The sequence below is a fragment of the Canis lupus genome, chromosome 7, assembly GCF_048164855.1.
Source record: "Canis lupus baileyi chromosome 7, mCanLup2.hap1, whole genome shotgun sequence".
Lineage (NCBI taxonomy): Eukaryota > Metazoa > Chordata > Mammalia > Carnivora > Canidae > Canis > Canis lupus.
The window spans coordinates 67,243,991-67,269,580 of record NC_132844.1 but is presented as its reverse complement, the minus strand read 5'-3'; the positions used below and the strand labels follow the sequence as shown (position 1 = coordinate 67,269,580).

Below are 25,590 nucleotides of genomic sequence, written 5' to 3'. Positions count from 1 at the left end.
TCCTCCCGTTCCCCCCTCTTTCGCGCTCTCGCTCCTGTTCAGCGGGAGAGCCCGCGGAGCCAGGGAGGGAGCGAGGGAAGGGGTGGAGGTGGCGGGGGGGAGGCCGGAGGGGCGGATCCTGCCTGGGGGCTGATCCCTCCCTCCCCTCGGCCGGGCTCCGTGGCGGCAGCGGCGGCGGCGGCGGCTTCATTCCCCCTCCTCCCCCGGGAGCGGCGGCGGCGGCCGGGCCGGGGCCCCAGCGCGGGCCGGGAGGGGGCACGGCGGTGGCCGCGGAGGCCAGCGCGGGAGGAGGCCGCGCTCCGCGCCCCGGGCCGCGCCGACCTGCTCGACGGCCGGCCCGCCCGCGCCCAGGGGCCCCGAACGGTGGGGCCGGGCCGGCGGCTGAGGTAATGGGGGTGGCAGCGGGGCCGGCCGGAGCGGGAGCGGGGGCGGGGGCGGGGGCGGGGGCGGCGGGGCCTAGGAGGACGAGGGACCGCGCGGGGGGGGCGGGGAGAGGGAAGCGGGGGGCTTCCCGGGCCAGGCGGGGGCGGCGCGGAAGCGCTCTCCCGGAGCGAGGGCGGCGGCGGGGAAGGAGAAGGCGGGTGAGGGGGGAGCTGAACAGCGAGGACCCCCTCCCGCAGCCGCCATCTTGTTTCCCTCCCCCCCCGGCCCTGGCTGGCGAGCCGCCGAGTCCCGCCCCCGCCATGTTCTCCAATTGGTCAGACCAGAGGAGGGTTCCGCCCCCTGAGCGTCCCTTGGCCCCCGGTTTCTCCTGACGGGCAGGCGAGGCGACCAATGGGCGCTCGCCTCTCTGCCCCGCTGGTTCGCTGGCGCTAGCTTTCTCTGTGTGAGGGTCGGACTCCGCGTCAGTCGGCCTCTGGTGCGCTCGCCCCCTCCCTTCAGGGGAGGCGATGTTATTTCCCTCCTTTCTCCTCGGAAGGGTCAAGATTCTTCTGGAAGAGGTGCCCCTTTAAAGGGGCAGGGGCCTTGGCAGGGGCGCTCCCTGTCTCCTGAGTCTCTGGTGGGCTACGGGGGACACAGGCTAATTGCAGAAACTCCTCGTCCTTCGGAGACCTGGTGGGGTGGGCGAGTGGGGGCTCGGGGGTGCTGAGAGGACCTCTGGGGGCGTTGGGGTATCAGGAGGCGTGTTTGTGGCAAGGGCTGTGTGGGTTGAGAAACTCCCGCCAAGAAAACTGGACTGTAAGCTCCTTGTGGGCGAAACTCGTTTCCTCAGCAGCGGCCCTCGCCTCTCCAGAGTTGGCCTCCCGGTGCCCAGAGGCTGGGCAGGACCCAGGAGGTTTTCCGCAGATGCTCGCTGCTGGGGTGACGGCTGACCCAAGCTGCTAAGGAGGTGGCAGGGAGGGAGAAGAATATACAGCGCCTTAACAAAGGAGGGTCCACAACCTCTGTCTAAAACTTTGAGGTTAGCGTTGAGGCACATTTTCAGGCCTGTGCGAGGATCTCCCTGCCCATGAGGGCTTGGGGGCAATGAAGCAGGACTGTTAGCCTGGGCTACCCCCCCCCCCCCCCGAGTTGGCATTTGTCGGGCATGTAGTGGCCAAGGGCCTCTGGAACCTGGACAGAATTGCTGTGATGATTCTGTTGCCTTTTGTTCCAAATGGGGTGTGTGCCTGCCTGGCACTGTTCCTCAGCCAAGTTGTTTTTTGTTTGTTTGTGTCACACTTTTTTTTTTTAAGATTTTATTTATTCATGAGAGACACACAGAGAGAGGGGGGTAGAGAGAGAGAGGCAGAGACACAGGCAGAGGGAGAAGCAGGCTCCATGCAGGGAGCCCGACGTGGGACTCGATCCCGGGTCTCCAGGATCACGCCCTGTGCTGCAGGTGGCCCTAAACCGCTGAACCCCCTGGGCTGCCCCTCAGTCACACTTTTAAATGAAGATCTTAATACCTTATTCACATAGAGCAACCCTTAAGGGATAGATTTCATTTTCATTTTACTGGTCGAGTGTGGAGGCCCAGAGAGATGAAGTGACTTTCTCCAGGTCACACAGGGCCAAGATTAGAACCTAGATAGCCCCAGAGCCTCGTTTTGTACCAGACCATGGCATCTCTATGGTGGTCCTTCTTCCCACTGAGATGAGTTCAACACATCAGGAGATCCGGGTTTGAATTGTAGCTTCGGGTTGAGTGGCACCTTTCTGAGCTTGTTTCTTCATTTGTAAGATGGAGATGATATCTGTTCTACCTTCCAAACTAGTTGAGAGAAATGTTAAAAAGTGAAAGGGATTGGGGCACCTGGCTGGCTCAGTTGGTGGAGTGTGCAACTCTTTATCTCAGAGTCAGGAGTTCGAGCCCCATGTTGGGGGTAGAGACTAATTTTTAAAAATGTTTTAAATCTTAAAAAAGTAAAAGGGATTTGTAATCTGCAAAAGTGTGCTAAATTATCATCATCATCTCTGCTTTATAGATAAAGATGGTAGATCCTGCAACCAAGGTGACAATCTCCTTTTCTCTTTTAAATCCTCTCACTGTTGTACTTTTCCAAGTCTCTGCCTGCACCCTGGGGTACCATACCTCTAATGTCTTTCCTGGTAGTGATGGCCTCAAGTAATTGCTACCACAGCTTCTTAGGAGCTTGTCATAGTTCCTTTTACCCATAGAATGATGTGGGAAACTTTAGGGCTTTCTCCTAAAGTTTCCCACATCATTTCTCCTTGTTGCATAAGGGTAGGGTAGGTATAAGTATTTGGGGGAGAGAGGGACATTTGAGGTAACAGAATGCATTAAGAGTTTATCTCAGATATTGCCCCAATCACCTTAGCTGTAGGTCCAATGAGGATCCCAGATAGGCCACTTAAAACTTCAGTGCCACTTGGGGCCACTCCCAGAGCTTCTAGTGTTTCTGCTTAGATATACTAGTCAGTGCATCCTGAATGCTGGCTTTTCCAGAGACAACCTGCATAGGATAGTTTGAAGTCTTTAGCCTGCACATAGTAGACATTTCAGGTGCCTTCACCTCTTCATTCCTGGGTTCAGGGGATAGGGTTTCTGATCATTGTAATATGGGTTGGGAGAGGGCTTTAGACCTGTGAGGTGTTTTGTTGTTGTTGTTTGTTTTTAAGATTTTATTCATGAAAGACACAGAGAGAGGCAGAGACATAGGCAGAGGGAGAAACAGGCTCCCAGATAGAGTCCAATATGGAACTTGATCCCAGGTCCCCGGGATCATGACCTGAGCCAAAGGCAGACGCTCAACCACTGAGCCACCCAGGCATCCCAACCCGTGAGTTTTTGATCTTCTGATGGGGCCACTGGTCATAAACAGAGCTTGAAAATGGATGCTACTTTTGTTTCCTTTTTTTCTGAACCCTTGACCTCCCCCTCCTTTTCCATAGTTAGCTGTTACACAGCCTACATGCATCATTAGAACTCTAGGTGTCTCCCATGTTGTAATGATCTGTTTACTTTTCTGTCCCTTCAATTAGATGGAGCACCTAGATGGCAGGGATCATGCATGTTGGAATTTTTTTTTTTTTTTTTTTTTTTTTGCATGTTGGATTTTGCCTTTCATTCATCTGATACTTACTGAGTGCTAACTTAGGAGCTAGCACCATCCAGGTGCTGGGAATACAACAGTGAACAAGATAGACAAAATTATTTCCCCTCACGGAGCTTACATTTCTGTGGAAGGAAGCAAACATTCATGATAAGTAGGTAAATTACATAGCATAATAAAAAATGGTGTTGTGTTACAGTGAAAAATAAAACAGAATGAGAGATTGCTAGTGAGGGAAAGAGATTGGCAGTATTAGATAAGAGTGGTCAGGCTCTCATTGAGAAGCAGTGTTTGTGAAAAAACTTGCAGGAGCAAGTTGTGTGGATGTCAGAGGGGCAGGATGTTCAGACAGAGGAAACAGTCTTCTTGGTGGCCTCTCGATCAGATGGAAGGGTGAATGAGTGCATGCCTGAACCTTCAGCTCTGCCTCCTGGTCTCTCCATAGGCCTGTCCCCTTGGTTCCCAGGTGCCATGAGGAAGCCGCGCCGGAAGTCGCGGCAGAATGCCGAGGGCCGGCGTTCCCCATCCCCCTACAGTCTGAAGTGTTCACCTACTCGGGAGACCTTAACATATGCCCAGGCCCAGCGGATCGTTGAGGTGGACATTGATGGACGCCTGCATCGAATCAGCATCTATGACCCACTCAAAATCATTACAGAGGATGAGCTGACCGCCCAGGATATTACCGAATGCAATAGTAACAAGGAAAACAGTGAGCAGCCTCAGTTCCCTGGTAAGTCCAAAAAACCCTCCTCCAAGGGCAAGAAGAAGGAGTCCTGTTCCAAACATGGATCTGGCACTTCCTTCCACCTCCCGCAACCCAGCTTTCGCATGGTGGACTCAGGCAGCCAGCCAGAAGCACCCCCACTGCCTGCTGCCTACTATCGCTACATCGAGAAGCCACCTGAAGACCTGGATGCCGAAGTAGAGTATGACATGGATGAGGAGGACCTTGCCTGGCTGGACATGGTGAACGAGAAGCGACGTGTAGATGGGCATAGTGTGGTGTCAGCAGACACCTTTGAGCTGCTGGTAGACCGGCTTGAGAAGGAGTCCTACTTGGAGAGTCGCAGCAGTGGGGCCCAGCAGTCACTTATTGATGAAGACGCCTTTTGCTGTGTGTGCCTGGATGACGAATGCCACAATAGCAATGTCATTCTCTTCTGTGACATCTGCAACCTTGCTGTACACCAGGAGTGCTATGGTGTCCCCTATATCCCTGAGGGCCAGTGGCTATGTCGCTGCTGCCTACAATCTCCCTCCCGGCCTGTGGATTGCGTCCTATGCCCCAATAAGGGTGGCGCCTTCAAACAGACCAGCGATGGGCACTGGGCGCACGTGGTGTGTGCCATCTGGATCCCTGAAGTCTGCTTCGCTAACACCGTGTTCCTGGAGCCCATTGAGGGCATCGACAACATCCCACCTGCCCGCTGGAAACTAACCTGCTATATCTGCAAGCAGAAGGGACTGGGGGCAGCCATCCAGTGCCATAAGGTGAACTGCTACACGGCCTTCCATGTGACATGTGCACAGCGGGCTGGGCTTTTCATGAAGATTGAGCCTATGCGTGAGACCAGCCTCAATGGCACCATCTTCACAGTACGCAAGACTGCCTACTGTGAGGCCCACTCACCGCCAGGTGCTGCCACTACTAGGAGGAAGGGTGACTCCCCTGGAAGCCTCAGTGAGGCTGGGGATGAGGAAGGGCTGAAGGAGGGGTGTGGAGAGGAGGAAGAGAAGGAAGAGGTGGAAGAGGAAGAGGAAGATGAAGGCCAAGGTGGGGTAGGTGGCCCCCTCAAGGGACTGCCCAAGAAGAACAAGATGGCTTTGAAGCAGAAGATCAAGAAGGAGCCAGAGGAAGTGAGCCGAGATACACCCTCCACTGTCCCCATGGTCACTGTCCCACAGATACCTTCTTATAGGTAAGCCTGCCCAGGAGGGCTCCCCGTGGACTGATAGTCTCTTCTTGGGTTGGTGTTGGCCCTGAGCCAGGAACTCTTTCCCCAAGCATGGTTGGTGAATGTTTGTTCTCTTCTGTGCCTTCTCCTTTGGGCCCCAATCTGGTTTGTGGTTTTGATTTTGCCTTGAGAGCAATGTATTTCCTGTGCTTTAAGGTGAGACAGTTAAGTGGCTTAGAAACCCAGGTGAAGGGTGTCTAAGGCAATATTTTCAACAGGTGCACAAGTGACATTTGAGACAGGATAATTCTTCACTATTAGGACTGCCTCATACATTCCTCAATGTTTAGCATCCCTGATCTTTGTCCGTTAGTGCCATTTGCATCCCCTCCCTCATTGCTTGGTCTTTGTGACCGTCTCAAACACTCCCCACATATGTTACCAAAACCTCCTGTGGTGATAGAAGTGAGAACCACACGACTGCTGTCCAGAAAGCTCTGTCTGGGAATGATGGGGACTTTGTGTGAGGGAGTGGTGGTGTGGGGAAGACATGATCTTTCTCTTCTTGAGAAGCTTCTAGATTTAGGGGAAAGGATCACTTGGTTCAGTTGTATAGCTAAGCCACCTTGGTCCCCAGTGAGTCTTATAGAGAGACCATTGTACTTATTTTTAACCATCAGAGAAGTAGCTGTTGGAGGGCAGAAAAGCAAGAGACTGGAAAGATTTTCCAGTAGAAGCTCATCTCAAGGGTGATATTCTTTAGAAAGTATACAGTGTTGGAGCAGAAAGGAATATTGGAAATTATTCATCTAATGTAGTCCTTGCACCTTCTCCCACACCCCCAGATGAAGAATCTGCAGCCACAGGAGGTAAAGTTGTTCATGCCTTTGTTCATTCACTGAGGTGTTTATTGAGTACTTACTATATGCCAAGTCCTGTTCAAAGGGCTGGAACCAGGTGGGAAGCTATAGAACCTGACCACAAGCTGGGGCTCATGATGCCATCAGTCTCTGTTCCTGCTGTTTGCCTTCTCTTGTTGAAAAGGATAGGGAGAAGTGAGTGCTGGAGGGTAGCAGGGAATGAGTTGTAAGGGGAACAGGCAACCAGACTTGTCAGTCTGGGAAGGAGAAAAAGAGCAGAGAAGGGCAGGAGGGAGAGGCTCCTATGGCGAACTATGGCTGGAATTAGAATTCAGTCAACTGGAAATGACTTGTAGTCACAGAGCTGTTGTAGGCTCTTCTCTGATGTTGAGTTGGTCCATGCTTAGAAACATTTGTAGGGTGGCTATGCCCTGGGACTAGTCTCTTTGGTTGTCACATCTGCTCTGATAGATGTGTCTTACAGGGGTCAGCATAGCATGCTGGCTTAGAAAACAGACCAACCTGCTTTTGAATCCTGCTCCTGTTGCTAACTACCTGTGTGACTTTTGGCAAGTTACTTCTTTGAGCCTTATTTCTTTCTAAATGAACCTCATAGGGTTGTTGTGAGAAATGAAGGAGATGATATAAATAAAGCACTTGGTACAGTGCCTGGTAAATAGTAAGCGCTCAATAAATGGTGGCTGCTGCTGCTGTTTTATTCTTCTTCTTCCTCTCTCTACCTACACAAATGCTAGGGGGACACTCCATGGCCAAGAGGTTATAGAGGGAGGGGGCTGCCTGCATCTGGGCAGGTATGCTTGGCATGGGCATTGGTGGGGATTTCTTCTTTGGGGAAAGGCTTAGATCTTGATTTTGTAAGCTTGGCTTTGGGGCAAGAATGTCTGTGGAAATGCATAGGGCACTTAACTTCCTTTCAGTGGATAGAGATGAAGAGAAAAAGTGGGGGGCACACAACAGGAGTATTGAGGCCTTGCTTATTACTCTTACTCTGTGAATAACCAATTTGGGGACACAGGGTGCTGTAGCAGAGAGATCACGGATTCAAATCCCATTCAGCTCCACCATCCTTCTGGCCACATTAGTGACTTTGACAGTTCATCCAGCCTCTGTTCCTAAGCTGCCTTTCCATCTTTTGTTACCATGAGACTGATGTTACCCACCTTGCAACAGGACTATTAGGATAAAGATTATAGGCTCTTATTAATTCCCTCCCCTTTTGCCTCTACCTCTCCCACCTGCCACATATTATTAAGTCCTGACCTTAAGACTTCTCTATTGGGTTAATTGAGCCAGCTAAGTTTTCAGATTCTCCGTCCTCTTATCCAGTTTTTTCTTTTCTTGTTTGTTTCAAAATTAGACACTTTTAGGCTGCTGAGATCGTTAATGAAAAACCAGAGGTCAGACGGCTCTGAAGTGTTGCATTTGAGCTCAGAGAGCCATAGCCTGGCGTACTTCTAGTTTTCCTTCCAGCTTGCTTGTGGACTATTCTCTGGTCTGGGGGGACCCTCAGCCACAGGGCGCAGGAAGTAGTGACCACATTGCCCATAGCTTACTCAAGTTCCTGCTCTCTTTTCCTGCCTATATCAAGAGTTCAGGGCACAGGCCTATTTCCCAGGAGTCTAGGACCACAGGAAACAGGGTTCCTGGGAGAGAGTTCTTCTGGAGAATCAGGACTGTAAGATAGGGGGGTGGAAAATCAAGTGATACATCTATCACATGCTGAATCCGAGCTGCTTAACTTTGCTTTCTTTTTTTAAAGCCTTTCTCTGAGGTGAGGCAATTGGCCACTTGATTCCATCTTCTTTCATATGTAAGGTTCAGAAATGAGCTAGGGTCTGAAGAGGAGGCTGTGATCAGGGCTGCCCACTGACCTTGTCTTTCACTTCCCTGTGCCTCTACTCAAGGTTGAACAAGATCTGTAGTGGTCTCTCCTTTCAGAGGAAAAACCAGTTCATACAGCGGCTTCACAACTATTGGCTATTGAAGCGGCAGGCACGGAACGGCGTCCCTCTCATCCGACGCCTGCATTCCCACCTGCAGTCCCAAAGAAATGCTGAGCAGGTAGGTGAAGTGATTGAAGGTGGTGGAGGAGGTGGAGAGTGAAGGAGGAGGAGGGATGGTTGGGTCACCACTCCCTGAGCCCTCTGTAGAGCCTTTGTGTCAATAGGCAGTCACACTTCCAGATGGCATCTCCCAGGAACGACCTCCAGCACTGTAGAGCTCTTGGTCCCAGACAGCAGCTCCTCCTGGATGGGAGAGGGTTGATTTTGGAGCAAATTCTAGAAGAGAGTAGAGAGCAAGCCCAACTTCCAAGTATGTGGGGAAAACCTGTAGACATGGCAGAAAGGAAAAAATGGGTTTAATGAGGGCCAGGTGGCCATGTTGCATAAATTAGGACAAGGAGCATTTTTCTTAAGACACTGTACTGACATCTGCCAGAAAATGTTTTGTAGAAAACATGCAAATGTGCCATCTAAGTTGTAGCACAGAGCCTGGCCAGTTGTGGTGACCTTTTAGCCGTGGAACCTTGGTTGGAGGTCTCCTGAGAGACTTTTTTTTTCCCCTTTTTTTAACCGTCTTTAGTTTTTTCTCCCTCCTCACTTGCTCCATTACTTCTGCCTTTAAATATTTCCACACTATCACCGCAAAGATGAAGCAATCATTTACGTGACTCTGATGCCCTCTAAGTTCTGTCTGATTTCACTTTTGCCTTTTGTAACTAAAGTCCTGAAGTGTAAGTCTGTGTCTCCTCCCTCCTTGAGGTGGGGAGGATTGCCTGCTCCCCTGTAGCCTCCTTTGGAACGTCAACCACCTCCTCCCAGCCCAGCAAGCCTTACCTCACATTCTCACCGTAGTGGCCGATGGGCTGCATTTTCACCATGGATCACTCTTAGAGCTTCTCCATGACCCCATATCCCTCCTTCTCCACCTGGCTGACTGCACCTTGTGCTGACTTGACCTGTTACTCCTCAGTAGTAACATTCCCAGGGCTCTGATGCCTGCCCGTTTGCTGGGAGAGCTCGTGCACTCTCATAGTTGTAAATAAGCGTGGTAATAGCTCCAGATTTCTTGTCCTCATCCCTTTTCTCTGCCTGTAGTCCCTCTGGGGCAAAGGAACTGCAGATGTCCATGTAGATGTTGTTTCCTAGAATTCAGATATCGGAAACTGAATTCTTTATCTTTCTTCCTCTTGGTAAACTTATTTCTCCATTATTATTCTTTTTTTAAAGATTTATTTATTTGAGAGAGCGAGAGCAGAGGGAGTGGCAGAGGGAGAGAGTCCTTAAGCAGACTCCCCACTGAGCACAGAGCCTGACATGCAGCTCAACCCCACGAGACCATGGCCTGAGCCAAAATCAAGAGCTGGACACTTAACTGCCTGGGTGGCCACCCAGGCACCCCTGCCCATTATTGACATGGAACCTTCTGCCTCCTGACCTCAGACATTCCCCATCTTGGAGTTACTTTTGATTCTTTCCTCCATAACAAGACACAGTTAATCATCCCTTATGCTATTTGGGGCCAGTTTATTGGCATATGGTCTTTTGTCTCCATTCTACAGCTCACCCGCTCACCCAAATTCCCATAATTTCAGCAATAGCTTTCGGGTAGTCTCCCGCCTCTAATTCTTTCTTTGCTGTTCAACTGATACTGTCTTACACACCATTTTCCAGAATCTATTCCTTTTCCAGAACATAGTCCCCCTCTCCTGGCAGGCCACATGCAGGTTCCTTTGCCTGGAGTTGAAGCTTCTTACCAGCTAAATCCTGGAGCTTCCTTGGCTACTGTGGTTCTCCAGCCTCTCTGCTCTGGCCGGGCCATTTTTTCTTTCTTCTTTCTTTTTTTTTTTTTTACCAAGCAGAGAGTCATTTTTTTCTGCCTTCACACTTCTTCCCTGTGGTCCCTTTGGTTCTAGCAGAGGCCTTTCTTACTGCTTTGTTCACCTATGTCCATCACTACATGTGAAATCCTAGTAAGATTGCTTCTGTGGGAAGCCTTCCCTGACCTAAAATCAACCCTCTCAGATCCTCTTTATTTATCTTCTCAACATTTTATATTCAGTTTACCTTTGGGTTTTTATTATGTTTATGCTACTGTGCCCTTGTGTGTCCAACCCTGGGCCTCTTCCTTCCCCCAACTCTAACCTCTTTCTAGGGCAGGAATCACTTTTTTGAGTACTTGTAGTGTTTTAAAGTATGTTCAAGCCAGCTAGTACAAGCTGGTAATAAGAATTTTACTTTGTTTTTTAGACAAGTGGCAGCTTTAGGATGAAATTCTTTCTACCTCGAGGTATTGGTTTCCTTCTGAAATTCTTTTCCAGCCCTAAGGGGCACAGCTCCACCACCCCCCTTGGTATCCTCAGGAGGAGGGGAAGTCGTCCCAGCTCTCACTCCAGTGGTGCTTATTGTGGGGCAGTTAAGAAGCATTGCTGGAAGGCTAAGGGAGTGCAGGAGAAAGGCATGGGGCAGAGAGGGCAGAAGGGCTCTCAGGAACATGGGTCAGCCAGGGTGTGGGGCCCTTACCTGCCGAGGCCCTGTGAGGCTAGAATAGGGAAAGGGCTCTGGACAGGAAGCGGGCCTCCAGCAACTCCTTCCTCTCCCTTCCTTCCTGCAGCGAGAGCAGGACGAGAAGACAAGTGCAGTGAAGGAAGAGCTAAAATACTGGCAGAAGCTCCGGCACGACTTGGAGCGGGCGCGGCTGCTGATTGAGCTGATTCGGAAAAGAGAGAAGCTCAAGAGGGAACAGGTGAGGAAGATCCCCCAGCCTCAGGGCTTTTGTTCAAGATCTTTTTCTCCTACTGTCAGTGTGGCATGGAGAAAGCCAGGAGATCTGCCTGGTGTCTGCTTCCTCCCCTTCCTGCTCATCACTGTGGGCTCCAAGACCTGCTAGTCTGTACTGGGTATGGTGCTGCACATGGCTTCTAACTGCGGATTCAGCTTCTGGTGGCCTCATGCGGAGGCTCATTATCATCTGCCTGGGCCCCATCCCTGGAATTTATGACTCAAAATCTCAGAGGGAATCTGGTGTTAAGTATTTTGAAAAGTTTCTCAGGCCATTCTGATGGTCATCACTGCTGGGAGCTTCTGAGAGCGTTTTCACTTGGCCCTTAAAATACTTACGGTCTTAATCATTTAAATTTTCCAAGCTCTAGCCAAGGAGGGTCTAAGCATCTAAGTCTGAGGAATGTTGAGGAAGGTAGTGTAATGCAGGGGTTAGGAATATGAGCTGTGGCACTGGATTACCTGGGTTTAAATCCTGGTTCTGTCATTTAGTGCTCATGTAATATTGGGTAAGTTGCTTAATCTCTTTATGCCCATTTCCTTGATTATAAAATGAGGGTAACAATAGAACCTACATCATGGGATCCCTGGGTGGCGCAGTGGTTTAGCGCCTGCCTTTGGCCCAGGGCGGGATCCTGGAGACCCGGGATCGAATCCCACGTCGGGCTCCCGGTGCATGGAGCCTGCTTCTCCCTCTGCCTATGTCTCTGCCTCTCTCTTTCTCTCTGTGACTATCATAAATAAATAAAAATTAAAAAAAAAAAAAAAAGAACCTACATCATAAGCTTGTGAAGAAGAGATGACTTAGTATATATAAAGGGCTTAGAGCCGTGCCTGGCATGTAGTAGGGGCTATAGAAGTGTCAACTGCTGTCATGATCATTATTGATAGTTTTTGCTTCCCTGAAGCGTCCACTGGCACAGTCTGCACATCACAGAGAGTAAGTGCTATTAATTGAATGAATGGCAAGCCAAAACTGTTATCTCCAGTCTAGGAATAACAACTATTACTTGCATGCTTCAGAGGCCTGGATTAAAGACGTTCCTTCTTCTCTTTCTCCAAACCCTACTTCACCATTGAGCTCCAGCATGAGCCTGTAACCTCAGTTTCCACCACCGAGACTAGGCAGCTCTTGCCATACCTAGCATGTCTGGGTGGCATGGAGGGCATCTCAGGATCTTCTCCATGGATTTAAATTGTGTTCACCATCCTAGGCCTGGTCTGACAGCTGAGTTTTTCTTCTTCCCTCTGGTTCAGATAAATTAAAAGGAAAAGGAAGCAGGTGGGCCTGTTTTAATGTCACCAAGAGGAAGGAACATTTCATAGCCTTTTCACATTAGGGCATACATAGAAAATCACACTTACGTTGGCTGAGGAGGTGAGCCTAGAGGCCCTAGTTATCCCAGGCCAACCCAGATGCCCCAAGGGCCAGTGGGATCAATATTAGCTTACTAAGTGGGAATTCTGGCCCAGGTCACATTTTATATCATCAGTGTGCTCTTTGAACTAAGTCAGTCCTGGGTTCAAATCCTATCTTGTTGGGTTAGTGACTTCCTCATACTCTCTCCAAACCTCAGATTCCATATTTGTAAAATGGGGATAGTAGCCATTTGTCCCTCAGGATTATTGTGATGATTAACCGGAGTAATGCAAGTAGAGAAGGCAGTATGGCTTAGTAGTGAAGAGCACACACTGTGGAATCAGACTGTCTGGGATTGAGTCCCTACTCTGTCCATTATTGGCAGTGTGGCCTTGGGTCAGTCAATTACTTAGTCTCGCTGTGCTTTGGTTGCCTCTTTATAAAATAACTCATCTGTACCCACCTCATATACTTACATTGAATAAAATGTTTAGAGTGTTACTTGGCATTTGGGAGGGACTGTGGACATGTTAAATATTTTTTAAGTTTTGGTATGGTGCTTGATACATAGGGAACATTTATAGAGTGGTTGATAGCTGTTGGTCATTATTTCTAGCTGAGGGTTGGGTGATCACTCCTCATGTACTGGTTAGCTTAATATCCTGTGAAAATGTGTGGTATGTGATTGGTGAAAGTCAGGTTATGAAGAACAAGTTTGGTGCCTCTTTGCAGGGGCGTCCTGATCTCTTTCTACCTTTTGCACAGGTCAAGATCCAGCAGGCTGCCATGGAGCTGGAGCTGATGCCATTCAATGTTCTGCTGAGGACCACACTGGACTTGCTGCAGGAGAAGGATCCGGCACACATCTTTGCTGAACCTGTCAACCTGAGTGAGGCAAGTTCCCTCACCACTTCCTGAGCAGTGAGCCCCTCTTGAACTGGAAACAGGGTCTGAGTAGGCCAGGAAGGGGGTTGGGCCACAGGGTGGACAAAACCTGGGGGTTTCTGGCACAGCTAATAGACTTGCCCATAGTGAGGGATCAGCAGGCCAGGGGGTGGGCCAGGGTCCTGGGGCTCTGACTGAGCCAGCGTGCCAAACCAGAAAACGGGGAGGCAAGAGTGCTGGTGAAGGGTGCACCTGTTTGGCTAGTAAATGGTTGTTGTAATTGTACAGGTTTTATATGTTTAGGTTCCAGATTACTTGGAATTCATATCCAAGCCAATGGATTTTTCTACTATGAGGCGGAAGCTGGAGTCTCATCTATACCGCACCTTGGAGGAGTTTGAGGAGGACTTTAACCTTATAGTTACCAACTGCATGAAGTATAATGCTAAAGACACAATTTTCCACCGAGCAGCTGTCCGTCTGCGGGACCTGGGAGGGGCCATCTTGCGGCATGCCCGGCGGCAGGCAGAGAACATCGGCTATGACCCCGAGAGGGGCACCCACTTGCCTGAGTCACCCAAATTGGAGGACTTTTACCGCTTCTCCTGGGAAGACGGTGAGAAGCCTGGATGGGTGGGGAGAAGAAGGACTAGGAGGAGGCACAGGGATGGAGCCTAGAGAGCCAGGGACTGGGGTGGGCCTTGGAGCTATATAGGGTAGACACAAGGAAGAGAGCTGAGGGTAGGCACAAACTGGGATATACCTGCTTGTGGCTGCATTAATTCCAAGAGTTAGAGTTTAATTTGCTGAGTGTTTCTGGAATGGTAGGAAAGAGAATTAGGTACTAGCTGTCTATTTGAAAAGCTCAATCTTTAGCAGGGGTCTTCCTCCTCTGGATACCCTCTGTATGGCATGGAGCATGGGGCAGAGAGAGTGCAATACTAGTCTATATGTGGCTCTTTCAGAAGAGTGTAAGTAGAGGATCAGGAAAACAGAATTGTCTCTGAGACCCGCACTCTGGCTGCCTCGTGCCTACTCCACAGAGCCTGTAATTATGACTGTGAACTGCTTCCTGCAGATGTTTCCCAGATTCTGACCTTGTCCCTGTGGCTGCCCTCTGGGCAGTGGTGTCACCAGGGCCAAGGCCCCATAGTGACGCTGCTGGAAGCCACTGGCCCAGGTGTTCCAGGAGAATATTTTGCATCCGAAGAATCCAGTCCCTTCCCCTTGCCCTGGGCTGGGCAGGTCCTTCAGCCCCTTCTGTCCTCCCTTCTCCCTGGCAGTGGACAACATCCTCATCCCAGAGAACCGGGCCCATTTGTCCCCGGAGGTGCAGCTGAAGGAGCTGCTGGAGAAATTGGACCTGGTGAGTGCCATGCGGTCCAGTGGGGCCCGGACCCGCCGCGTCCGCCTACTGCGCAGAGAGATCAATGCACTTCGGCAGAAGCTGGCACAGCCACCACCACCACCACAGCCACCATCACTGAACAAGACTGTGTCCAATGGGGAGCTGCCAGCCGAGGCCCAGGGGGATGTGACTGTGTTGGAGCAAGCCCCACAGGAGGAGCCAGAAGACGATGGGGACAGAGGTGAGAGACAGGAGCAGTCAGGGTTAGAGGCCAAGGTAGGGGAGTAAGGGTTAAGCCAAAATCTCATAGTAGAAGCATCTTTCCCTGAGTTTCGGTCTTACCTTTGTGGGTAAGTGAAAACCCTTGGAGGGGTCACATTTCCATATATATCCAGGGATGATATTCAAGATACTTATAATCAGAAGAGACCAAAATTCAGCAGAGTAGATATTGGCTGTTGTATTGGAGTGTGCTTCTGGGGACCATTGTTGTGGATACTTAGTTGCTAAATTGTGGACAGGTTTGGAGAATTTTAGAGCCTGGGGCCCAGCAGGTCTTTACTAACCAATAAAGAAGCATCACAGTATTTTGTACCTGATATGGTTGTATTGCACACACTAGTTAAATATTAGCTCACCTTAGACCATCACGTAAGTAGGCCCTTAGGGCAGATTAGGTTGTGGGGTGGGAGGATAGAAAAGGAAGATCTACCTCATGGCTTTGACTCCAGCTGACCCAGTCTACAGGCCCATCCCAAGCAGAAAGGCCAGATTGCAAAAGACATCCAGAGAGGATTCTCAGAGACCTAACCTTAAAACTGAGCTGTTTTCCATCCTTCCCCTTCATTGAGGACAGAACTGCATTACTCATACAGGTCCTTGGAGCTGAGCCTATAGCTTATGGATGGTCTGCCACCCACACAGCCTAAAAGGGTTCAGAGTTACCTCCAGAGAGTAAGGGGCCAAATTGCAAGAAATGGCCCATTTTATTTTACATTGAGAATAAGGATATGGTTGGGAGGTCCCATTTGGCAGTCATTGTTTCTGACTCCCTGTGTGGCAGTCAGCTTGTCTGTCATTTGTATCCCACTCCTGGGCTGTGGCGATGCAGAGTCCTGTCCACTGGCTGCAACAGCTTCTCCCATAGGGTTTCAAAACAAAATTCCCAGGCCCCAGCTCCCAAAGATTCAGATAAAGTAAGTCTGGGCTGTGGCTTGGAAATTTTAATTTTTAAACATTTCACTTGGCAAGTGAACAGACATGTTTGGGAACCAGTGATTTAACTCTCATCTTTCCAATTGTAAACTTACTCTTTTTGCTTGTCCTGCTTGCTTGCTTTACTGGGTGATAAACAAAATATTATTGATAGAAGGAAAAACACTTGAGTCGAGTGAGAGTTGTATATTTCTAATCTGTAAATGTGAACTTGCCTGAGTATTGATTAAGTCAGGTGGCTTTTCTTAGGTGTGGTGCAATGATTTGTGACTGTTTCATCAGACTCACCTGGTAAAGCCTTTTAAAAAAATACCCCATCATTAGAGATTTAGTTTCAATTGGTCTGGGACAGGACCTTGACACTGAAATTTTTAAGAAACTTCCTAGGTGATTCTAATACATACAGTTTATAGTTAACTAATGTAGATAAGACTTAATCTTGCATTCTCTTTGTCTCAGACAGGAGACCTGGGATATGTGTCAAAATTTATAAAAGCCCCAAGCCTCTGGTTCGTGGTTATCAGTGTCATTACCTGGCTTGTAGGTACAGACTTTTTCTAAAATGTTCAAGCAGGTTCTCTTTTTCTCTAACAGACGATTCCAAACTGCCTCCCCCACCAACCCTGGAGCCCACTGGGCCTGCACCTTCCCTGTCTGAGCAAGACTCTCCTCCAGACCCTCCTACTCTGAAACCCATTAATGATAGCAAACCTCCAAGCCGATTCCTAAAGCCCAGAAAGGTGGAAGAGGATGAGCTCTTGGAAAAATCACCTCTGCAGATTGGGAGTGAGCCCTTGCAACGCCTGCTCAGTGACAATGGCATCAACAGAGTGTCTCTCATGGCCCCTGATGTCCCTGCTGGTACCCCACTCAGTGGCGTGGGCCGCCGCACGTCAGTCCTCTTCAAGAAGGCCAAGAATGGGGTTAAGCTACAGAGGAGCCCAGATAGGGCCCTAGAGAATGGTGAGGACCATGGTGCAGTGGGCTCTCCTGCCTCTCCGGCCAGCATCGAGGATGAGCAACACTCCCGGAAGCGGCCAAGAAGCAGGAGCTGTAGTGAGAGCGAAGGGGAGAGGTCCCCCCGGCAGGAGGAGGAGACAGGTGACCATACCTGTGACTTCTCTATTTCTCATCTACTTTCCTGCTTTGCCTTGCCAGCCAACACCTCCCCTAGTTGGTTGCCTCCCTAATGGTCCCTGTGGACACCAATAGAAGCATTGGGGGCTCTGTAGCTTAGAGTTGGGCCTGGCACATGGGTACTGGCCTGGAAGAAAAGGCTTTGAGAAAGTAATTCCAAAGGACCAGATTTTGTCTGGGGCCCTCTTTGGCCCTGAGGGGAATGCAAAGTTATGTGCCATAAAGTGATTCCGACCTTCACTTCATTCATTCATCAGATACTTCTATCAGGCATTATTGTAGGCACTTGGGGGGAAAAAAATCAATGAACAAAAGGCAAAAATCTCCCTTGTAGGGGAGAAAGACTGGAAGCAAATAAGTGGATTGTATCTTGTATTAGAAGCTATACAGAAAGATCTAGCAGGGAAGGGGAATAGAGGATACTGGGGTGGTATTAGAGAGGGTGGCCAGGACAGGCCTGAGGAGGAGACATTTGAGTAAAAATCTGAGGAGTTAAGATGTGAGCTATTAGGATATCTGGGGGAAGAACACTTCAAAAAGATAGGCTAGAAAGTGCACAGGCCACGGAGGTAGAAACACACTTACATGCCTGGGGACCAGTGAGGAAACCAGTGTGGCTGCAGCACAGTTAGCCAGGGTATGGTTGGAAGTGGGGTTCCAGAGGCAGGTAATGGGAGCTCCATCACTAAAGAGTACTTACTACATGTCCAGCGCAAGCTGGTCATGGTGGGTCAGATTGAGCCCCAGCTCTGAGAGAGTTCACAACCCAGGCAGGAGACCACATGGTGTCCTAAGGTGCAGCGATGTTAGAGTGCCAGGCCGCACGTGATTATGTAACAACACTGCTGGAGGCGTTCAGAGACTAGGAGTTGGAGGAGTTGGGAAGGCGCCACGAGGAGGCGGTGCCTGAGCTGGTTCTGTGGGATGAGGGCAGAATAGCAAGGAGTCGATGGAGCCAAGGGCTCATGCCTGGGTGCATGGAAACAAGGATGGAGTGCCTGCAAGGGACAGTTTGGAGGGGGGCTTCCTGGAGCACCGGGAACCAAGGCTGGATGGGTGAGCTGGGCCTGGAGGTGCAGACATATAGCTTAGTCTTAGTGGGATAAGGGAGGGCAGCTTACTTGGTGGGAGGGGCCTGCTCTTGGCTCTTGTTTTTTGTGTTGCTTTCTTGTCCTTTTATGTGGTAGCTTTGGGTTGTGTGGCCAGCACATTGCTTTTTTGTCTTCCTGCTTAACACATGGTTTCCAGCAATACCTTCCCTTCCCATCTGGCCCAAGCCTCCCCGTATTAAGGCAGTAGATTAGTATATAGAATCGAGAGTCTGAGGCCTGGAGTTAGGCAGACCAGGGTTCACATCTCATCTTCTGACCAGCTATGTATGCTGGGACAGATTAATTAACCTTTCAAGCTTGTTTCTCATTTCCAGTAGGGGGCTAGTGATACCCCCTTGTGGGACTCACTTAGCACGCAGCAGCTGATGGTAGCAGTTACTGTTGTCCTGTCTGCTCTGTGAGGAGCAGCCACACAGCACTGAGAGCGCTGTGCACTAAAATTGAAAAATCCTGCTATTGGGAAGTAGGTCTGGATGTCAGGCTCATCCAACCTGAGAGGGTCCTCTGTTTGGGGAATCTGCTAGAATCTATTCATCTCCTACTATCCCAGAGGCCTGGCATCGAGGACTATTTCCGTATGACTTTAGTGGAGTCTTACAAAAACAGGTGTTGATCTTTGGCAGGCATGCAGCTGAGGCGCAGCTGGCTTGTGATTTAAACAGAAGCCGTAACGTTAGAAGCAGAGCCAGGCTGGAGTCCAGATATCTTGGCTCAGGCACCTGCTCTTACAGGTGTAACTTGCTTCACAGTGTTCTGGCCAAGCTATCTGTGACTGAGAGCTCTTGAGCTCTTGGCTCAGCTGCCTGACTTGTGGGATGCTGGATTGTGATTAAGAATCGGATAATAGGGAGTTGAAGCCTCTGCAGCTAATGAGCATCATGTCCCTGGGATGACCAGACAGCCTTCATTTGCCTCCAAAGGGGCCCATTCTATAAACAGACCTTCTCTGATTCATACTTAATACTGTCTCCTATAAGTAAGAAGGTACTGTCTTCACAAAAGGAGAGGCAAAGGTTAAAAAGGAAAAGGGACCTATATTTCAGAGCCTAGTCTAGAACCCAGGAATTTTGATTCTCCATCCAGGAAGGTCAGGTCTGCTTTAGATCTATTGAAGTCCTCCCATCCTCAGCTCTGCCTAGCTCTGCTAGATATCTCTGGGTGTGGCTGACACAGCCGTTACCCTGCCTCAACCTCCCTTGACACCATCCCAAAAGAATGAAGCTAGCTGTTGCCAGCTGTGTGATGGATAGGGTGTGTGAGTGTTTATCTGAAGAGGCAAGGTGGGTGGGCTCCCCAAGAGACGGGCTCCCTGATAATTCAGGCTTGAAATTAGAAGCAGATCTCAGGGACTTAGGAGCCAGCTGGAGTGGGGAAGTCTTGGTATTTCCTTTTGTAGCCAAATGACAGTGACTGGTGTGAGCTGTGTGCTGTGTTTTCTTTCCTTAAAGTGAAAAGCAGAGGGGTGGGAAGGAAAATGCAGTGTCTACTCATTGCCCTAGCCAACATTTCCCCCAAATCTTTGTCAGGTTCTTTCCGTCCCCCAAGACCCATTTCCCACATGAGAAGGAGCAGCCACCCTTTCCAGTCCTCCTCACTCAGCCCTCCTGAGGCAGCTGCCTCACACTACAGCGTGTGTCAGGGGGAAGGAGGTTTCAGCACTGAGGCTTACTCTGTGTGTCCTTGGCAGGCGTGACCAACGGCTTTGGAAAACACACCGAAAGCGGGTCTGACTCAGAATGTAGTTTGGGTCTCAGTGGTGGACTGGCATTTGAAGCTTGCAGGTAAGAGCAGTTGTTCTCAAAGCTTGGTTGGCAGCTCCGCCACCTCTCCCTTTATTCTCCATTCAGCTACAGATGGAGCCTCCTCCTGCTTATCTAAGTTTCTTTCTTCCCCCACCCTGGCTATTTCCTGAGACCTCTGGTCTGTAACTCTGGTAGCTCCTAGGAAATGGTGTGACCCTTGACTCTCAAGCCTGATCTGACTAGGAGGGGAGGAGTGGCGCTGATGCTTTACAGGGTTTGTGGAGCTGAATTTGGCTCCAGACAGCAGGGACAGCCAAATTTCAATTGCCCAGCAAAGTTAACATTTGAGCCAATCCCCCACCCACCCTGCTGGGCTGCTCTGATAACCCAGTTACAGACATGGTTTTGCCCTTTGCCTTTTGGTGCATCATAACCAAGCCTTCTTTAGAGGTGTGGTGTGCAAATAAGAATTGAACAGATAGGAAGTTTGGAGTAGCCTGTTATTCAAAGGTCCTAACTCTTTTACCCTCCTTGAGTTGGGAAAGGATAGTTTTCTTTTCCCATTCTTTTATTGGAAGAGAGGATTTTTGAGACCAGAACATTAGAGTTTCTTCCAAGTCCAAGAGTTTATGCAATCTCTACTCTGTGTTATGAGTACTCTGCAAGACACCAGGAAGTGTGGAACTCTTGGAGATGGGAGATCCTCAGTGCCACAGAGGAGAAACAAGTTGTCCTGAAGGCTAACTCATGATTCCCAACATGATAATGAATCCTGGGTTCTGAGTAGAGGAAGAAGGGTCCCAGGGCAGCACCAAAAGACTCTATGTTTAAAGTGTTTCCAAGGCAGGTTGGCAGGTTGAGCGTGTGTTTTGTTAAGTACTCACTCTACCCTGGCTACTGGGCTCAGGGGAAGCTTTGGGGGGGGCGGGGGCAGTGTGGGAGGACCCCTGCTGTGGCATATGGTTCCTTTGAGATTTTCCTCTACCAAGCCTCAGGATCACCCTAGCTTTCTTCCTCCATGGCCTCTAGAGACATAGAGGCAGTGGGTAGGGAAGAAACAGTTATTAGTCATAGAGGAGGCAGAGCTTTCAGAATCTTACAAGATGCTTTCACCCTGGTCCTGGGTTGGAATTCCTAACTCCCTTCAGATATAATGGTGGCTGGAAACGCAGTTCATTGGGTTGGGGTAGGAGTAGGATTATCAGACTGTCCCCTCCTAGCTCTTGACTAAAGATGGAAGGTATGTTGGGCCCTTCGCTCCATGAAGAGCTCTTGTACAGCCATGAATTCACAGGAAGGAAGCCAGACCAGCTTCTGATTAGCCTGCTGGTCAGGCCATGTGTTTGCATTCGTGCAGAATTCCACCAATTTCTGTGCAGCCCTGTTCAGTGTGGGAACAATGCCCTTGGAAAGCATTTCCTCTTTAACTCAGTGGATCTCAATGGAATTTCAGGGTTTAAAACAAGAGGTTCAGGACTCCAACTAGAGGATTTTTCTTTTTCTTTCTTTTCTCCCCCCCCCCCACCCTGCACACTATGGTAGTGCCTATATAGAGAAAGATTTTACTTAATAATTAAACTGGAATCATATAATTCCAGAGATAGAAAGAATCTTGAAAAAACCTGTGGTCATTAATCCCATCCCCCTCCCCTGTCCTGGCCTTATCTTTCCTGAGGATTTTCTGAGCAGACTGGGGCTGTGCCCTCTTTTTATGGGTCACTTATTCAGTTATTAATAATTGAGCACCTATTTCAAGCCAGGCATTGTTCTAAGTACTGATAAGGTGTGTGTTCTCATGGAGCTTGTCTTCTAGAAGGAAGAGATGAATGTTAAACCAGTAAACAAAATAATTATAGATTGGATTGGCTGCTTAGGTCTGCATGACTTAGAAAGAGGGCTGAAATGCAGGTCATGTTGAGTCACTTGTGATTTTCCATGAAACAGGAATACACGGACCTAGTTGAAGTGTTAACGTCTTATTTTATTGAGCTCATCCTTGTCAGAGCTCATCATCTGATAGTACAACACTAGTAGTTTATGGTATTTAAAGTGACACATTAAAATTTACTGCCCTTCATATAATAATATTTGTTATATAACTACCATGTGCCATTTATTGAGTACTGGGTATATGCTGTACTGAGTGCTTTCTGTGTATTAATCCACTAAATCCTCACAGCAGCACATGGGGAACACCGGCCTCAGAGAGGGTAGGTCACTTGCTCAAGGTTGCAGAACTCATGAAGTGAAGAGGCAGGTTCTGAACCCATGTAGTCTGGCTCCAGAGTTTCTCTCTTAACCACTTTGTTGTGCCCCCTTTTATTGTATTTGAAGATGTCTCCCCAGATCCAAGATAGGAACTTTGAGAGGCCTTTGAGTCTCTAAACCCAGTGACAGATTATTATAGGGTGAGTGGGAACTGAATCTGAAATGTAAACTGGATGTTAATTTTTTTTCTCAAACAGGTCCTAATTTTTACTAGCAGGAAAAAAGCTACCAACCTGCCAGTTACTGATGGATTAGGATTCATTGGGTTCTGGTTATATAAGGTTTTCTGAATAAGACTGTAATAAAGTCAGCTATGATTTGGTAGGACAGGAGTATGCTACTCACCAAACAGTCCTCACCAGCCTTTTTTGATCCCACCAGGGGTTTCCCAAGCAGGGGTTTCCCAAGTGTTTCTATTCTTCTGTGGATTGTTGCCCCATCTTTTAAGCACTTTTTTTAGTTGAAAAAAATTAGATAGCAGTGATAGTTTTCAAAGTTTGGATGGGAAAAAGCCCTAGCCACATCATTCTTGCCCAGACTCTCACAACTATGGATGTATGTTAGAATTCCATTGAGAGGTATTTAAAAATGCAGATGCTTGGATGGGTTCCAGTTATGGCATTATTCTGGTATTACTGTTCTCATTTTTGCTTTATTACCTTCTAGTCTGCCTAAAATATATATATATTATATAACATGTATAATATGTATATATTAAACATACATACATACCTCTTTGCAGTAACCACATGGAAAAAAATTGGTCTGCTTGTTTGTTAAAAAATTCCATCTCTGTCTAAGAAAAACTTCACACACAAAGTGTAAGTAAGAAGTGGATTTTTTTTTCAATTAAAAAATGTCTTTTCTAATTACAAAAGTAAGATATGTCCTTTATAGGAAATTTAGGAAAGAGGCTATTTTTTTTTTTTTAACCTCAAAAATAAATTGGTTTCTAAAGAAACAGTATGAACTGCAGAGTAAAAGAATTCTGGACAGATGTAAGACTGGCCCTCCTCCTGACTAGGCTGCTTAGACTCCAGAAGGATTGACAAGTGCCTAGAGTGACCTTTCTCTGGGTGAAGTCCAAAGTCCCTGGGTAGGGAAGCAGGCATCTTTTTCTAGAGTCCTTCCACAAGGATGAAATGGTCCTTCAAAGCCTCATGGAACTTTTATGGTCAGAAGCATAACATGGATTGGTGTGAGTTGTTTAGGGGAAGGTGAGAAGCCATTTTCATTGAAAGGTTTTTACACCTCCACTTCTCTCAGAGATAGAATAGCAGTGGGTGCGTTAGTCAATGAAATTGCTCATTTCGCTCCCTATGCCTTCTTGCTCTGTATGCAGTGGTCTGACGCCCCCCAAACGCAGCCGTGGGAAGCCAGCCCTATCTCGCGTCCCCTTCCTGGAAGGTGTAAATGGAGATTCTGACTACAGCAGCTCAGGTGAGGAGCGGTATACAGGTGGATCTAGGGGGCCCAGGCCTTCCAAAGAACCAGCTCTGTGGGCTGCAGCCAGACCCGATAGCTCCTCTAAGCTCTAAGGCATTGGGCACAGAGATGGCACCCCCCTCTCCCAGGTCATTCATATGCTTCTTTTTTTTTTTTTTTTTTTTTTTTTTTTAGGTTCATCTTAAATTTGAATAGTAATATATGCCCATGGTAACAAAAATCAAAAAGGTACAGAATGGTACATAATGAAAAGCCAGGGGTCTCCTCCTTAGAACAACCACTGTTAGCAGTTTCTTTTGTGTCTCTCTAGATGTAGTTTATACATATATAAGCCAAAACTTGTGCATATATTCAGGAGAGTGGGTAGAGAAGCCTAATATACACGTGTTCCTCTAAATCATGCCTTTTTTCAATTAATATGTCTTGGAAATCGTCTATGCTTTTTTTTGGCTGCCTGATATCCCATTATCTAGGAGTGCCAGCTCTCTGCAGATAGACATTTAGACTGTTTTCACATATTAGTTATAATCAGTGTTGCAGTGAGCAACCTTATACATAGATCATTTTGTATCTCTGGAGAGCATAGACTTCCTTTTTTATTTTTTTTTTTTTTAGATTATATTTATTTATTCATGAGAGACAGAGAGAGAGGCAGAGACATAGGCAGAGGGAGAAGCAGACTCCACGCAGGGAGCCTGATGTGGGACTCGATCCTAGGTCTCCAGGACCAGGCCCTGGGCTGAAGGCGGCGCTAAACCACGGAGCCACCCGGGCTGCCCAAGCATACACTTCTATAGAGAAGTAGAGTTGCTGTACTTGAAAGAAGTGTGTCTTTGTAGTTTCTAGAGACACTACCAGTCTGCCTTCACTGGAGTGGTTAGCGAGAGCCTGGATCACTGAATCACACATTGCCCTGTGATTTCATGTGATCCATTGCTTTCTGCCTTGTCTTCAGGAGACATTCTACTCCAGCTGGTCCAAGAACGAGGGATTCAAGAACAGGACAAGGCAGCGCCAAAGGGGTAGGGCTGACTGGTGCTCAGGTGGAGTGGGTACAAGGCAGGCTGTTCTCCAAGGGCACCTCTGTGCAGCCCTCCTGTGGAGAGTGTGTGATCTGGGTGCCCTGTCTTTGAAGTTTCCATCTAACACACAGGTGTCAGGGCTTCTTTCCTTTTCCCAACCACTTTACTTTCCTTTATCAGTTTCTTTCTCATATGTGTGTTGAGGAATGCATGCCTGCGTGTTTCACTGTTGTTTGTCAGTGCCCAGAAAGCAGGGCTCATATCTAGATAAATTGGAACAGCATCCAGTGCAAAACTGGCAGTGGATTGGCACATACAGTGTGATTCTGGTAGTGACATTTTATCCTTATTTTTAAAACCACGTTCTTGTAAAATGATGTCAAAGGAAATTTAAAAATTTTGACCCTCTACTCCCATCATCACCTTAATTAACACAGTTGTCTTCATTTCTCTGTGTGGCCTTCCGTTTATTTCAGGCACATTTTTAACAAAATGTTAATCCAGAACATTTAATTTTCTGCATTTTTCAGTGTTATCTCATACTTTTTCATGTTGACATGATCTTTATTTATCTCATATTATGGAACAATTTATTCTTCAGTTAGTGTATTATAATTTACTTAACCCTTTTGTTAGACATTTGGTTATTTCTGACTTTTCACACTATGCATAATGTAGTAAATGTGTATTTTTGTTCAAAATCCTTTTATTCATTTTTAAAGTTATTTTTCTTAGAATAAATTCCCATGGAAGGAATGTACTGAAGCAGATGATTCATATATTTTTTTAATGGCTCTTGAGACATACCACCAAATTATATATATTTTTAAGATTTATTTGTTTATTTTGAGAGAAAGTGAGAGGAAGTGAGAACCTGCAGGCAGGGGGAGAGGGAGAGAGAGCATCTCAAGTGAACTCCCTGCTCAACATGGAGCCTATGCAGGGCTCAATCTCATGATCCTGAAATCATGACCAGAGCAGAAATCAAGAGTCAGGTG

At 48.1% G+C, this 25,590-nt stretch overlaps 1 protein-coding gene across 5 annotated transcripts in view; it reads left to right on the top strand.

Moving 5' to 3' along the window:
• Window positions 1–243: 243 nt before the first annotated feature.
• Window positions 244–25,590, top strand: part of BRPF3 (bromodomain and PHD finger containing 3) — a 34,794-nt gene continuing 9,447 nt past the window's right edge. For 2 of the 5 annotated variants that reach the window (XR_012034376.1, XM_072833274.1), the window contains exons 1-10: window positions 245–386; window positions 3,943–5,419; window positions 8,181–8,337; window positions 10,891–11,022; window positions 13,183–13,311; window positions 13,606–13,918; window positions 14,586–14,891; window positions 16,460–16,966; window positions 19,802–19,895; window positions 23,467–23,564. Coding sequence is in view for 4 of the 5 variants with exons in the window: in XM_072833274.1 (XP_072689375.1) it covers window positions 3,969–5,419; window positions 8,181–8,337; window positions 10,891–11,022; window positions 13,183–13,311; window positions 13,606–13,918; window positions 14,586–14,891; window positions 16,460–16,966; window positions 19,802–19,895; window positions 23,467–23,564 (3,187 nt within the window). In the remaining variant the exon portion in view is untranslated. Of the gene's footprint in view, window positions 387–3,942; window positions 5,420–8,180; window positions 8,338–10,890; window positions 11,023–13,182; window positions 13,312–13,605; window positions 13,919–14,585; window positions 14,892–16,459; window positions 16,967–19,801; window positions 19,896–22,866; window positions 22,946–23,466; window positions 23,565–25,590 lie in introns of those variants that run through there. The other 3 variants (XM_072833275.1, XM_072833272.1, XM_072833273.1) reach the window with 3 other exon arrangements.